This window comes from Amphibalanus amphitrite, unplaced genomic scaffold (genome assembly GCF_019059575.1).
Source record: "Amphibalanus amphitrite isolate SeventyFive unplaced genomic scaffold, NRLGWU_Aamphi_draft 000764F_arrow, whole genome shotgun sequence".
NCBI classification, from domain to species: domain Eukaryota; kingdom Metazoa; phylum Arthropoda; class Thecostraca; order Balanomorpha; family Balanidae; genus Amphibalanus; species Amphibalanus amphitrite.
The window spans coordinates 240,959-254,772 of NW_024882258.1; the positions used below are offsets into that span (position 1 = coordinate 240,959).

Here is a 13,814-nt window from a genome sequence, read left to right on the forward strand (position 1 = left end):
GCTCATACTAAAGAATACATATTTAAGCAAAATCAATTGAAAATGATTGAAAAATAATGCAGAGACTTTAATAATTTGCAGAGATATACAGACAGTCTGTATACCTATGATAATTTGTGTGCTGTCTATACATTCTAAGCCACTGATTTATTTTAGTGACGGCGTTCAGAATATCAGCGCTTTGCACCACATTCAGCTGTCGTCAAATATGGCGTGTATTGGAAGATGAGATAAAAGTGGGCGGGAGAGTTTAACGGAAAAAGTTTATGTTTTAGACGCTATTTACATATCAGGCTATCATTTTTACCTTTTAAGCGTTCTCTGATTATGTTGTATCTGCTGCAGTAATTTTCATTTGGTGTTTGTACCCTTTTCTGAGGGCTTTAGATTGCGCCGTGACTGTAAACTCCCAGAATGATGTGATATGACAAGTTCCACATTTCAGACCTATTTTGATGGTGTTTTAATTATTATATTACATAAAACTTTTTTTTCTAATTGATATCCTTCTATGGTCTGTTCCATATCAAGCTCTTGCTATTGAAGTTCCTTCGGCAGCTCGCTCCTCTGTTCAATATTTTGTGCCTTTGAACGTCAGGGCTGTACATAGGTACAGAAATCACGCACTGCTTTCAGCGGGGCACTTAAGCTGCAAGTTGATATTGAAGAGAGTATAGACCGAAATGTGAAGCCATTGTTAACCTGAAAGAAATAGTACCTACCATGCACCTTAAACTTCAATGTGGTTGGTATGCAAGTGTAAAGTGTTAATTGCAACAAGTTAGGTATGGTAGAGTGCTTGCATGACTCTTATTGTTCTTAAATGGTTTTGTACACTTTAGGACTCAAACTTTCAAATTCCCTCAAAATATTAATAGAAATCTCACAAACATAGCTCCCTGCCAGCAGTGTTTCATTTTTCAGCCTTTTTGGTGGCAAATCACACCTAATTGGGGAAAATATTTTCATCTCTAAAATATGAATGACCAACTTTACTTCATCTCTGAAAAGAGTTTCATGTATTCCCAACAGCCAGTTCACTTATCACTTGACAGTTGATGCACCCACATCCTTTTGTTCCACACCCTGTCAAGATCCTGACATGAAATCCTGGTTTATCAGTTAGCATAAAACTTGGCATTACACCATTTTGCAAAAATACTGCAGTTATTTACTTTCTTTTTTCATCCTAAGATTTTTTTCTTCATCGGCACACCCAACCAATATCCAATTTTAGAACACTGCCTGCCAGAAAAAGATACTTGAAAATTAAATAAGGAAAACATTGCATCTGAACTAGAATAACCTCATGCTGGATTAGTTTCTCTCAAGGTCTGAGTCTGTCCAGCTACCAGCTGCATATTATATCATTATTACACCTATGATAATGATGCACATCATGCATCATGCCAAAAGATGCATCATGCCTTGCACATCATGCAAACAGAAGATCATGAGAAATTATTAAGTCTTGCTTCCTATCCAATATATTGACTACTTGTCATTCATCAGTTAAAGTCTTCGATGTATGCAGGAAACCTGGAGTTTCAGCATGTTTTAATGTATAAATTAAAAAGACGCTTACAGTAACCCAAAAAAATTTTATTTGGGTGGAAAACAAAGTCCAAATAAACCACTATTTACTCTGTCCTCCAATTTTAAGTGCAATTTTTTCACTCCAAATTGTATGGGAAACACTGAACAGCATTTGTGTGGTTGGCAGTTTACATCCTACAATCTTCCATTCTGTAGATATTTCATTTTATGCTGTTGATCCTTTTTCCTCTCTATTAGGCCCTAGCTGACTGACAATTTTCGACTCTTCTTCCTCTTCTTTCGTGAGGAATTTCTCCTCTGACACCCAAGCCAAATTTTTTTTTTTGCATTTGGGAATCTGCCTAGAGCCTACCTAGCTGAGGTGGGGATGAAAATCTTCAGCATGTTTAAAGCTAACCTAAATGTATTATAACACCAAAAGAGTGGCTTATCAGGCTTATGCTGTGTTACAGTAAATTAGTGATTTTATATCATGATTAGCACTTAGGTATGTCTTAAACTTTTAAGATGTAGTAGGTATTGAGAACATATTCAAATATTTTATTCTTCATCTATTACTACTGTCATTTAAGCCACAATCAGCATGATCAACTGCTTGTCTTATCACCTTGTTCAGGGAAGTACACAGAAACATATTGCAGCCTGACACTTAGTAGCTAATGCAGCTGGTAAGTTTATAAAAGGTGCATCAAACTGTTCAGTGCTGACTGCAGCTGGGTTCAGTTCTGTAGGTATTACACTTTGTGCATTTCATTGAAATGAAATACCAGACATACTAGTACAGACAAGTGACGCCAGCCTTGCAGATTGAACGGGAAACAATTTCCAGTACCTAATTAGATAAAATAAAATGATTACTTGTTGTGGTGTGTATGCCTTTGTAATTGTCCCTCACTGATTGGGTTGATGAGTCAGATGATAGTGCAATAGTCATGTTTTTGGTAGCCCACCAAATCATCATCCCACTGCACGTGAGACTCTGTAATCCTTATTGAACATTGTATGCAGGCCACAGAATGATACAGAAGGAAGGGCTATCAGTATCGTCCTAGATAAAGTACAGGGGGTGTAACAAAGCCGATGTAAGAATTGAATAGTTGACATTGAAGAGTTAGTTGAAAGATAACACTCCCTTTCTTTTCCCTAGCAAATGTTACACACAAGGCCATAACTAACAGTGTGTCATCAAAAAGGCCCAGCCATGGCCTCAATAGATTGGGCGGCGGAGATGGAGGAGTTTGGTGAGTTGTTGTTGGCTGATGACTGTGGATGTCATATATTAGATTAATAAGCTGATAAATGCTGAAATATTGTTTCTGCTCATTGAGGATTCTCATTCAGCCCACATGTATCATGATTTGATCTCTGATTAAAAGATGACGTTGTAACGGTAAGTTGTCGCCACTGGCGGTATGCGGTTTGGCGCCGTGTGCTCCCGGTGTGACGCGCCGTGTCGCCGCAGACGCCCACGGGGAGGAGCCCGTGCCACCCGAGCTGGACATCACCGACATCCCCCTGGTGGAGCCGTTCGCCGTGCTCGTCTCCAACGTGCCGCCGGCCGCCGAGCCCGCCGCCCTGGCGCACGCCTTCCGCGGACTCGAGGTGCGCTCTCCCCCAGCTCTGACCTAGCGTAGCCTTTTTACATCTGTAAGAGATCGTCATAAAATATTGAGGCGTTTCGTTCGTTCAAGGTTATTACCGTTTTCAATGAACCACGCCCTCGGGCGGCAGAGTTTAGATGCCCGGTTGCTCTGACCGCCCTGTGCGCTGTCCGTGTGCGGTAGATCAAGGAGCTGGAGCTGGAGAGGGGGCCGGACGGTCGGGCGGCCGGCCGCGGCTATGTCGAGTTCACCACCCGCGAGATCCTCATCGAGGCTCTGCAGATCAAGGACCTGGTGCGGATGGGCGGCACCAATTCTGAACTGACATGATCATCATTGTATCCACTTCACTGTAGTTTGAAACATTTCTTATCACTTAATGGTCCAGCCATGTAACTGTTTGTCCGTTTTACGATAAACAGAACTTTCTGTGTTCATTAGTATTTGTGAAATGGAATAACACTGTAGTGTAATATGTTCGCGCTGACTAACCTGATGTGGTGTTGTCGTTGGTCAGGAGCTGGACGGTACGAAGCTGCAGATGGAGCTGAAGCGGGCGCCGCCACCGGAGCCCGAGCGGCCGCCCTCGGCAGGTCAGTCAGTGGGGACCGGCCTGACCGGAGCCGACCCGAGCCGACCCGACCCGACCCGAGTTGTTTGGACCTGACCTGACCAGACCCGACCCGGCCCGGCCTGACCCTGCCGGACCAGACCTAACCCGGGAATCGCTGGCACTGATGACACGCGTGGTCCACACCAGCAGCTGTTCAGTGCCCACGCCACGGACGGCCGTAGGCTGATGCTGCTGGTGCTCTGTTGGTATCAAAATTCATACGCATGTATTATTTGTGTTCGATTCAGTGCCCCACCTTCTCGCCAATCATTCCCCTCGTGAATATCTGATCTTACTGCTTGACCTAGTACCAGGGTACCTAGAGTGGCTTATTAGATGGAATAGTCTCGGCTGCAGTATGAGGGCCACTCTTGATCTTGGGAAGTCGGCGCGGTGCTGCCCGGCACCGGTGCGCTGCCGGCCCCCCGCTGTTTGGATCGCCAGATAACCCGGCCACCGCGATCAATAACCAGCTGCCCGATTTCGAGGCGCTGCAACGCCGATTGCACGGAATTCTCCGCTATGTCACTGCGGTCCTGAAGTGCTGCGGTTGGGATATGTCGCTCATGAGTCTTGCCGAACTGGCAGGAACTTTTTAAACGAAAGGATTGGAACGATACTAGCCCACATATGAAATACCGATAGATGGTTCGTCTCTTTATCAATAACTCCAGTAGCGGGTGCATGCAAGGAGGCTTGATGATAGTGACTCAATGTATGAAGCTCTTGTGCCCCATTGCACGCCTGTCAATGGTCTTTAGACTGATCTGTAACGTCAAGGCTCCCCTGCTGGGCTGCGGCAGTGTTATCAGTGCATTTTCCTCCGTGTCGTGGCTCGGAAACGGTGGAGCACCACGGCGGGGCGTGATAACGGCTTCTGACGTCAGTCACGAGCTCCCAACGACATCATTTGCGGGAAGTGACGTTTTGTAACATACAATACAGGCTCGTAAGCTGACCCGCAGTGGGCTTGCATGACGAGGTGGCCGAATGGTTAAGGCGTTGGACTGCTAATCCAATGGGGTCTCCCCGCGTGAGTTCGAATCTCATCCTCGTCGAACGTTTTGGCAAGTTACTGCCGGTGTCGCTACATTGAGAAGGCCCCAGACCGAATCCCGAGGGAGAACATAAAACTTAGGGTAGGCTTTCGTCCTGGTGACCGTATGAGTCACGGCAGACTTCGTGACAAAACCATGGTGGCGAATTGCCAAACCAGACGGTAATTCGTTGCTGATGGAATGTTGTAACTTGTAACCCTGGTATGTTTAATGTTTATTGCCGAGATCTTTCCTTTGCTTGAACATGCCTCATTAGAGTATCAGCGCAATCACTGTGTCTTTGTTACAGACGAACATCGCGGCGGTTACGACTCCCGCGAGCCGCCCGGTGACGTTCGCGGAGGGAACTTCGGTCCCCGAGAGCCGCCCCGCGACATCCGCGAGGGCAACTTCGGGCCGCCGTCGCGCCACGAGCCGGGGCCCTACGGAGGTGAGCGTCTCACTGAGGTGTCCGCTGCCGCCACCCGGGCGTTAGCCGAGTCCCGGTGGACCGAGAGTGAACAGAGTCGCGCTGTCCTGGCTCGCACACGCGTTGCCAGTATCCTGATAAAATGCACCCTCGTAAAGGTGGAATGTGTGGAAATTGGGCAGACCGTGGCTCGTCGCTGCTGTGCCGTTTGAGGTTCTGTGCGGGGCCGGCTAATTGGCCCTGAGCAGGTCTGACGGCCCCGGTGTCGTTTTCAGTTTGGTGTCCGTGTCTGCTGTGTATCCGTGCCAGTGTGTGACGGGCCCGTGTGTCGCCAGGTCGCTCCTCTGATCGCCATGACGGCCCGCCCGGCCGCGGCATGGACAGGTAAGGCCGCCCGTCTCACTGGGACTGCACTGGCGGATAGTTATCGTCTAGCAGTAAATCAATGGCGTTTAGATTTGCCTCCGAGTGAGTCGGGACTGAAGGGTGTTTGCTCGATTTAGACGGGGAACTGTTGTATGATGGTGATCGATGGTCTGAGACTACGAGCAGTCCGCGTTGCTCTATTTATGCCCCTTTGCTCATATGTGACCGGGCACTGTTGTGTTTCGGCAGGGGACCCCGAAGAGACGGCCCACCAGGGTACCACGGCTACGACCGGGACGACCACCGGGGTCCGCCCAGGGGAGGCGGGCCCGGCGGTTACGACAGGGGTGGCCCTGGTGGTTACGATAAGGGTGGGCCGGGTGGTTACGATAGAGCTGGGCCGGGAGGCTACGACAGGGGTGGGCCGGGCGGTTACGATAGGGGTGGACCGGGAGGTTACGATAGGGGTGGACCGGGAGGTTACGATAGAGGGGGTCCAAGAGGAGGCCCTGGGGGCTATGACCGTGGAGGTCCCGGCGGGTATGACAGGGGCCGTGGCGGTTACGACAGGGGAGGCCCCAGCGGTTACGACAGGGGAGGCCCCGGCGGTTACGACAGAGGCCCCGGCGGTTACGATAGGGGTGGCCCCGGCGGTTACGATAGGGGAGGTCCCGGCGGCTATGATCGGGGTGGTCCTGGCGGCTATGATCGGGTTGGTCCTGGCAGCTATGATCGGGGTGGTCCTGGCGGCTATGATCGGGGTGGTCCTGGAGGGTATGATAGGGGCGGCCCCGGTGGCTTCGATCGGGGCCCGGGCGGTCGCTTCAGCGGCGCACCCCGGCCGGACGACAGGCACGGCCCCGGCCCGGACCGACCCAACTCGGGTGAGTTGTTGCATTTGATGCGATTCAGAACGACGATTCAATTCTTCAAATTTGAATCGTGTGCTGAATACACTTCATAATTTATTAACCTGAACATTATTTGATGCGATCGTAGTTACTCGATTTATCAGATTCAATTAACGACAGATCATTGTATGCGTGTTCTCTGAGCTACCGGTCTATTTAATAGGCCGAAGGCACACACTGTTTCGGCGCCCAGTCGGCCGGCTCAGCCCCCTGCCGGGCTGTCCCTCCGTGACCCGGTGTATCGTCCGTCCGCAGCGGTGCAGCGGCTGCCCGACGGCCGGCCGCGGCTCAACCTGAAGCCGCGCTCGGTGCCGGCGGCAGAGATCGGTAAGCCGGCGCCGGCGGCCGCCAACAGCAGCATCTTCGGCGGCGCCCGGCCCGTCGACACGGCCGCCAGGGAGCGCGAGATCGAGGAGCGGCTGCGGCGCGGCGAGCGCGGCGGCCGGCCGCGCGACCGGCTCAGCCCGCAGCGGCGGCCGCCCTCCGGCGACGACCGGCGGCCCGGCGGCCGGCAGGGCTCCGAAGACCGGCACGACGACCGCCGGCCGCCGGCGCGCCGCGGCTCGGGCGACGACCGAGGCCCCGGCCGCCAGCGGTCCGAGGACCGGCACGACGACCGGCGGCCCGTGGGTCGGCAGGGCTCCGAGGACAGACACGACAACCGGCGGCCCGTGAGTCGGCAGGTCTCAGCTGAGGACCGGCACGAGGAGCGCCGGCCGCCGCCGGGCCGTCAGTCCTCGGAGGACCGGCACGAGGAGCCGCGCCGCCGGGAGGAGCGCGGCCAGGACGGCGCCGGCGAGGAGGAGGAGCGCTCCTACAAGCAGCGCCGCGCAGAGGCCTACAGAGACATCCGCCTAGAGGGCGCGCCGTCGCACAAGAAGCCCGAGTCCAAAAAGACGCCGGCCGACCCGGCACCGGTGAGTGGACGCGGTTTGGCTCCGTGCTGTCGGGGGGGGGGGGAGGGGGGGGGGGGTGCGTCACCAGTTACCGACTAAGCGCGCTTGTGGTGATGGAGCCGGTCGCGCTTTTACTCCCTTGGACGTAGTGTGTATTGTGTTTCGGGCCGGAGGAGGAATATGGGGGGTACTTGTGTTTATATCTCCTGCAATGTTTTAGTTGAATATTTAATTGACCGGTGTCAAATTATATTTGGCTCTAAATCGCGCTCCTGCATTATCCGTCTGTCTCTGGCACCGACACTCTTTATTTGTCGCACGTCCTCCTGACCTGACGACTTTCCCCCTCCTCCTATCTGACCTTACCCGCCGGCCTTCCGCCGGGTCTGATCTGACTAATGTCTGTCAGTCGATCTGCCCTGACCCGTTGCCCCCGCCCACCTGGTCCGTACACCAGGTCTGGGTGCCCCACACGTCGACCTGAACTGACCCTTCGCTCCGTCTGCCGGCAGCCGTCTGACCGCCGAGACCAGGAGACCGAGCGGCCCGTCAACGGTACAGCTCTCCCAGAAATGTGAGATCAACCAACTTCTCTGTCTTTGTTAGTTTAGCCGCAAACTTTCAGGAATTAGGGTTTTTAATCACTCATGATATCCGTACAACCAAAATTTGAGTTATTGTCTCAGTTTAAATATGATGCTTAAAGTGGTTTGTCTTTGGGTTTCGAATCAATGAGAGGTTCTTACAACTTATACACCTGCACAGACTTCAACGTAAGTTGCATATTGCACAATCTTGCCTGATTTGTCAGTCGCTGCTGTGTCGATTGTGGAGTCCGACGAACTGTCCTGTGGAGTCTTGTGGAAGTTGATGATAATTTAGTCTCCGGGAGATCATGAGGAATCTGACGGAATGTCCTTGTTATGTAGTCTGACTGAATGTCCTGAGGTGTCTGACAGAGTGTAGTGTGAAATCTGACGGTATATCATATGTGCTGAGTGGTCAACATATCCCGTGACCTGACTGGGTTTGTTGTGTAGTCTGACGGTGTGTGTGTCTGTGTGCGGCAGGAGGCCGGCCCGGCTGCGGCCCGCCTCCGGAGGCGCCCCCGCCGGCGCGGGGGCCGGCCGACATTAGTGTGCGGCCGCCGCGGCCGGCCGGGCCTCCGGCCCGGGGCCGCCGACCTCCGGGCCCCGCCGGCCCGTCTGTGGGCCGCGCGGGGCCCGGGCCCACCGACCGACCGCGCCTGAGCGTCCGCCTGCCCTGCGCCCGACGCGTCCGTGTCCGCACCGCCGCCTGCGCCCGCGCCACCGCCGCCGTCCCGTGAGTGTGCGCACAGCCGCCGCCGCCCGCTCGGAGCCCGCCCTGCGGCAGCCAGCGTTAGAGGCAGCGGTTATTATACCTATACACGAGTCAGTGAATGGTGCGATGGTTCTGAACGGGAGCCGATGGAGGGTTTGGACCGCGGTCCATAGGCGGTGCCATGACAGCGCCGGTGGTCGACAGGCCGCCGCTGTTTGTTGTTTGTCTCCGGTGTAGCGGAGGGCGGCGGTGAGCTGTGCGCGGCCCTGCACCGCGCCACCGCCCACTCGGGCGGCCGTCAGGGCTCGAGGCGAGGCTGTGCCAGTCAGGGAGGCGGCCGCCAGTCGGTCGGCCGCACGGCCACCGCCCTTCTCTTCTCGTAGTCGGTAGTCGGGCATACTGCCATGCTGTGTAGTGGATTGTCTATACATATAGTCGCGCGCCCCATCGCTGTGTCATCGGTATATTTAGCTGCATCGCGATTGCTAATTATTAGACGTTTGTTGGGCGAGTTTTGCTCGTCGATAATGCATTATGTAATGCACGTTTTGTATTTCACATTTAATTTTGGAGAATACACATCCGTCTTAATGGGAAAACTACGTGTTATCTGTCGGAGTCTCTGACCTATGGGCAGATAGGACATATCTTGGCTGTTACCTACGTATACCGATATAAGTAGACCTACGCTACACTGAAAGATGGAAAGAAAATTGCTCTGATCTATTGACCAGCCAGTCAATGATGAGTGACTTTGACCTCGTAAATAGCGTTCTCGAAGTCCAAAGAGGATAGTAACGATTTTCCTGACAAACGAAACCTGAGCAAAACAATAATGTAGGCTGGCCGTGGTGGTGCTGAAGTACTGAAAGATGGTCTCGGTGCCTCCATTCTTCCATATTTGTGGAAAATTGTATCGATGGCTTGCGTTATTGAACCTCAACAAGAAATCACACAAATAGTTCATTACATAGGTGAATCATGACGATAGGTGTCCGCTCGTTGAGAAGACTTGGCAGCATCTCCTTCCGATGTCCGGTGATGGCGACGAGCTGTTCGGGTGGCCGAACAAGTTCCGACAGCGCCACCTGCGGCCATACCGCGTCACTAATGGTGCCGAGCCGCCCGCTTGGCAGCTGACTCGTATAGGGAACATTACCGTACTACTTTCACTAAAAACTACCCGGCTGCACGCTTTGTCCATCAAAGCCGCTGAGACAGTGTGAGTGCCGAGTGGTGATGGTAACTGGCAGTTTGATTTGGGCCACAAAGTCCCGGGGCCGCCGGTTTACTCTAGCAATGAGTTGTTTGCTTCAGTTGCATATTCACCGGTAGGGGTGGCGGCCGGATGTCCGCCGCCCACTCACGGGCCGGTCCCTCGGACCGACTGCAGACTCACCTGTCGTGACTCGGTGCCCGGCCGCGGCTGTGGGGCACGGTAGCCGACTCGCAGCGGCAGCCCAGTATTGATCCGGAACTGCAGTGGCGCCCACAAAAACGGCCGCCGCCCGAACGGAGCGCCCTTTTTGTGGCGGTGCTCTGCGCCGCCGGACGGCTCGCTCGGCTAAAACCGAGCTGTCCTCGGAGCGAGCGGCTCGGCGACTGAGCGGCACCCGCCCCGGCCACCGGAATAGTGCGCCGACGACGGGGGTGTCGACTTCATACGGAGGCTAGAGTCAGATACTGTTGAAAAGCAATTCAGTCGCTTTTTGTCATGCATTTGTCTGCACCGTTGAGCAGCGTCGACCTCCGTGTAGGCGCCGAGAGATGAAGATGCGAGATAAATAAGAAAAAAAATGTGTTGAACTACGCATTATCGGTAGCCAGAACTCAGAAGATAAAGGAAATCATGACTGATGCTGACCTGACATTGATCCCTAGCACTGCCAGGTGTGTTCCAAGGCACAGTGCCACCACGATTCTACTGACTCGGCCGTCTGTGGGTCCGCCGTCCTGTTCGGTCAGGTCAGGTCAGGTCAGGCGGCCGGTCGGACATAGTACACGGCCAGCCAGCTCCGCTGCTGCTGCTGCTGCTGCTGCTACTGCTGCTGGGTGCCGGCGGAGGCCGACGGCTCGAGGCGGGCCCGAGGACGCTTTTTGTGCGGGTCGTGTTTTTCTCGGGCGTCGTCTGTTTCAAGACGTCGCCGTCGCAGATGTCTCCGCTGCAACTTCCGACCTGATCTGCGTGCACGGGCCGGCGGAGCGGCGGCGGCTCCCCGATACCGGCCCATCCCAGCCAAGACGAGTCCGTGGCATTGGGCAGAGGCACGCTGCGGTGAAAGGCCTCGGTGACCTGTCGAATATTCAGTAGCTGCTGCTTTCCTCAGAACGCAGCTGCCCGTACTTGTCTACCTGCTTCAACAGTTGGCGATATACATATCGAATTCTCACGTCATCGTATGTCTACTTCGCCTTGATCTCTAGGCGTGTGAATAGGACAGTGCCCGTACAATCTACAAAGGACAATTGGATGCTCAGTTACCCACTGCACTGTATACCGTACCTATATAACTGCGCAAGCATATATTAATTTTGATCGCAACATTATGCGAGCTTGGTTCGGTCGCATGTAATTGTAATCACATGTGGTAATCGAACGATCCCGGGAAGTACCCCGTTCGAGGCTGGTGAGGGGAGCCCCTGGGGTCCGGCCTTGCACGCGCTGCAGTGCCGGCTGCCGGTCGGTCGGTCTGCACGGCCGTCGGGGTGAGGTGTATGACGGCGGGAGGAGCCGCCGGGCGGCCGTCCCCTGGCTCGGCGGCGGGCCGTTGAACCAGCAGCCACGCGCCGTCCCTCCCCTCTCCCCAGCCCTCCGACGACGGTGCCGACGCGCGTGGGGCGGCCGGTCACGTGACGGCCGTCGGCGCGGCGGTCAGGGGCCGGCCGAATCGATGGTCGGCCGCCGGCGGCAGGTCGGTTCGGCGGCCGCCGGTGACCGCAGTGGGCCACTGGCCCCGGACATCCCCGGCGCTCCAGACCCCGCCGAGACGGGGGCGTATGTCGGAGGGGGGGGGGGGGCGCACTAGCCACTCCGGCCCCGCTGCAGCGGCACGGTCCGGCCTTTGGGGGAACGGGGGGGGGGGCGGAGAGACAAAGAAAGGCGGGACCGAGCACCGGGATGACACGGACCTATACCTGACGCATAGTTCCGCGAGAGAGAAAATTCTGATCTACGTAAGTTGTATTTGTGTTGGATCATCTTAAAGGGACCCTCCCACCTTCAAAAAGTTTATGAATTGGCATGAAAGTGATGTCGCTCGGCTCAGAAAGAGCAAATGCGAATATCTACCAAATTTCACCGAAAAATATTCATCGGTTTTCAAGATATTAGACCTTTACTTTTGTTTACTTTTTGGGATCTCCGCTGTTCCTAGCGACTTTATTTGGAAGCAATAGTTTGGCAGCTGAAAGTGCGGCACTTATTGCGCGCAAAGCAGCATATACCACCGCGTGCTACAAAACGTTTTAGTCAAACATTTAAAAATCGTTAGATATCTGCGTTGACGTCACACATTCAGAGGGGTATTCCTATCCATTAGCCCCTCTGAATCAAAATGCTGCAATTTTGAAATTCAATATTTCCGATTTAACCTTCCAGGCGGTGGGGGGGCATTTTTTTGCCCCCCCCCCCCCCTTAGTTTTTTCGATATATCTCGAGAACCGCTGCGCCGATCGTCACCAAACTTTCAGTACCCTCCCGGGAGCAGCTAGCGCACATGGTGACCAAAAATTTTTCCAAAGGCTATGATAGGTTGGCCGCTAATGACGTCAGCGTGACGTCATTTTTGCCATTTTCGACCCAAAAAAAAGGTTTCGCGGGAAGAGCTGTCAGGCCTACAGCTTTAGAGATACAGAAAAATGTTTCAGACATAAAAGGTGTGGAATGAAAAGGGCTACAAAACTGCTATTTCGGTTTTTCGCTTTTTTGGATTTTGACCCCCCAAAATAAAAAATAGATTTTTTGAATATAATAGCCAAAAAATCCAAAAAGTTTTTTGAATTTCGAAAAAAAACGGAATATATGTGATAGCTCCTACCGCCTTCTGCATATTTACGTCTGGACAACGAGTTGCGTTGGAGAGGCCGGAAATAGTGGCGATTTCAGGACCGCAAGAATGGACCGTCATTGGAATGATTCTTCTTTAATCTGTGCACTGTTTTCGAGCGGAATTTGATAGTTACTACAAAATATTTTGTAATTACGTTTCCACCAAGAATGAATGCCATCAGGGCTAAATTTTTACTACTTTTGCATTTTGTCAAGAAGCATATAGTGCTGTTATATTGCAGTTTTAGCGCGTTTGTTACAAAATATGAAGCGAATAAGCGTCAGTGTAATTCATCAGTGCCAGAAGTTAACTTCAGGGAAACTCATGCTAATTGCTCTTGTCCATCCACTAGAAGTTATTAAATACTTTGCTTTGTGTATTCCAAAAGGAGAGGGAACTATTTTATTTGTGCCTTCATGTCAGAACTGAAGGTGGATCATTAAATTTTCAAGGAAGTTTACAAACAAGCATTTGGTCTTTCTCGTATATAAGCAGTGGAGTGGCTAAGAAGAAAAGGTTGATCAATCCTGAAGTTCAGTCATCGTACCTCAACTTGGCAGCAAGATCCCCAAGGACAGAGGATATATTGTATACCTGTCCTATAAATCAAAGCATTTTTGTGCCTGCAAAGGCTCAAGTTCTTTGTGGTGTGTTCGGAGTGAGGCTATATGGCCTTTTTGTTGTATGTTTATGTGGAGATTGAATATAACTGTGACCCTGTGCTTGTTTGTATACTTACTATGGTCAAACAGGGAACAGCACATTCACATAACATACTCACCTAGCACCTAACTCATAGCTGTACCAGCTGCAGGATCTGTACTTGTTCATGTCTCGAGCATTAACAAAGCACTAAAGTAGCTTAGTAATCATATCCCACATTTTCTGAGCATCTAACATGACATACAGCAGTGCAGAGCCTAGCTTCAGAGAAGAAACACTTTAAATGCACAGACTCACACCAGCCACCCAATGAGCCAGTTCCTCAGTTGACTGTTTCCCTGGATGCAGCTTGGCAAGGTGATCTAACTATTAGCAAGTTGAAGGTTAGC

The 13,814-nt window shown here is 52.5% G+C and overlaps 1 protein-coding gene and 1 non-coding gene across 4 annotated transcripts; both read left to right on the forward strand.

The window, feature by feature from the left end:
• The first annotated feature begins 198 nt into the window (after positions 1-198).
• On the forward strand, positions 199-9,312 carry LOC122365805 (collagen alpha-1(III) chain-like). 3 transcript variants are annotated; one of them, XM_043337347.1, is made up of 11 exons: positions 199-236; positions 2,705-2,798; positions 3,020-3,159; positions 3,342-3,452; positions 3,676-3,751; positions 5,119-5,259; positions 5,574-5,622; positions 5,854-6,488; positions 6,771-7,432; positions 7,924-7,985; positions 8,482-9,312. In XM_043337347.1, exons 2-11 carry the CDS (start codon positions 2,759-2,761, stop codon positions 8,546-8,548), a joined length of 1,983 nt encoding a protein of 660 aa, XP_043193282.1. In that variant the 5' UTR covers positions 199-236; positions 2,705-2,758; the 3' UTR covers positions 8,549-9,312. The 3 variants fall into 3 exon arrangements, with proteins under 3 accessions (XP_043193282.1, XP_043193283.1, XP_043193281.1); XM_043337348.1 differs by lacking the exon at positions 199-236 and adding an exon at positions 254-749; XM_043337346.1 differs by lacking the exon at positions 199-236 and adding an exon at positions 254-745.
• Trnas-gcu lies at positions 4,748-4,829 on the forward strand. The gene has a single exon. It is a non-coding gene; the product is annotated as a tRNA-Ser (tRNA).
• Positions 9,313-13,814: the final 4,502 nt, after the last annotated feature.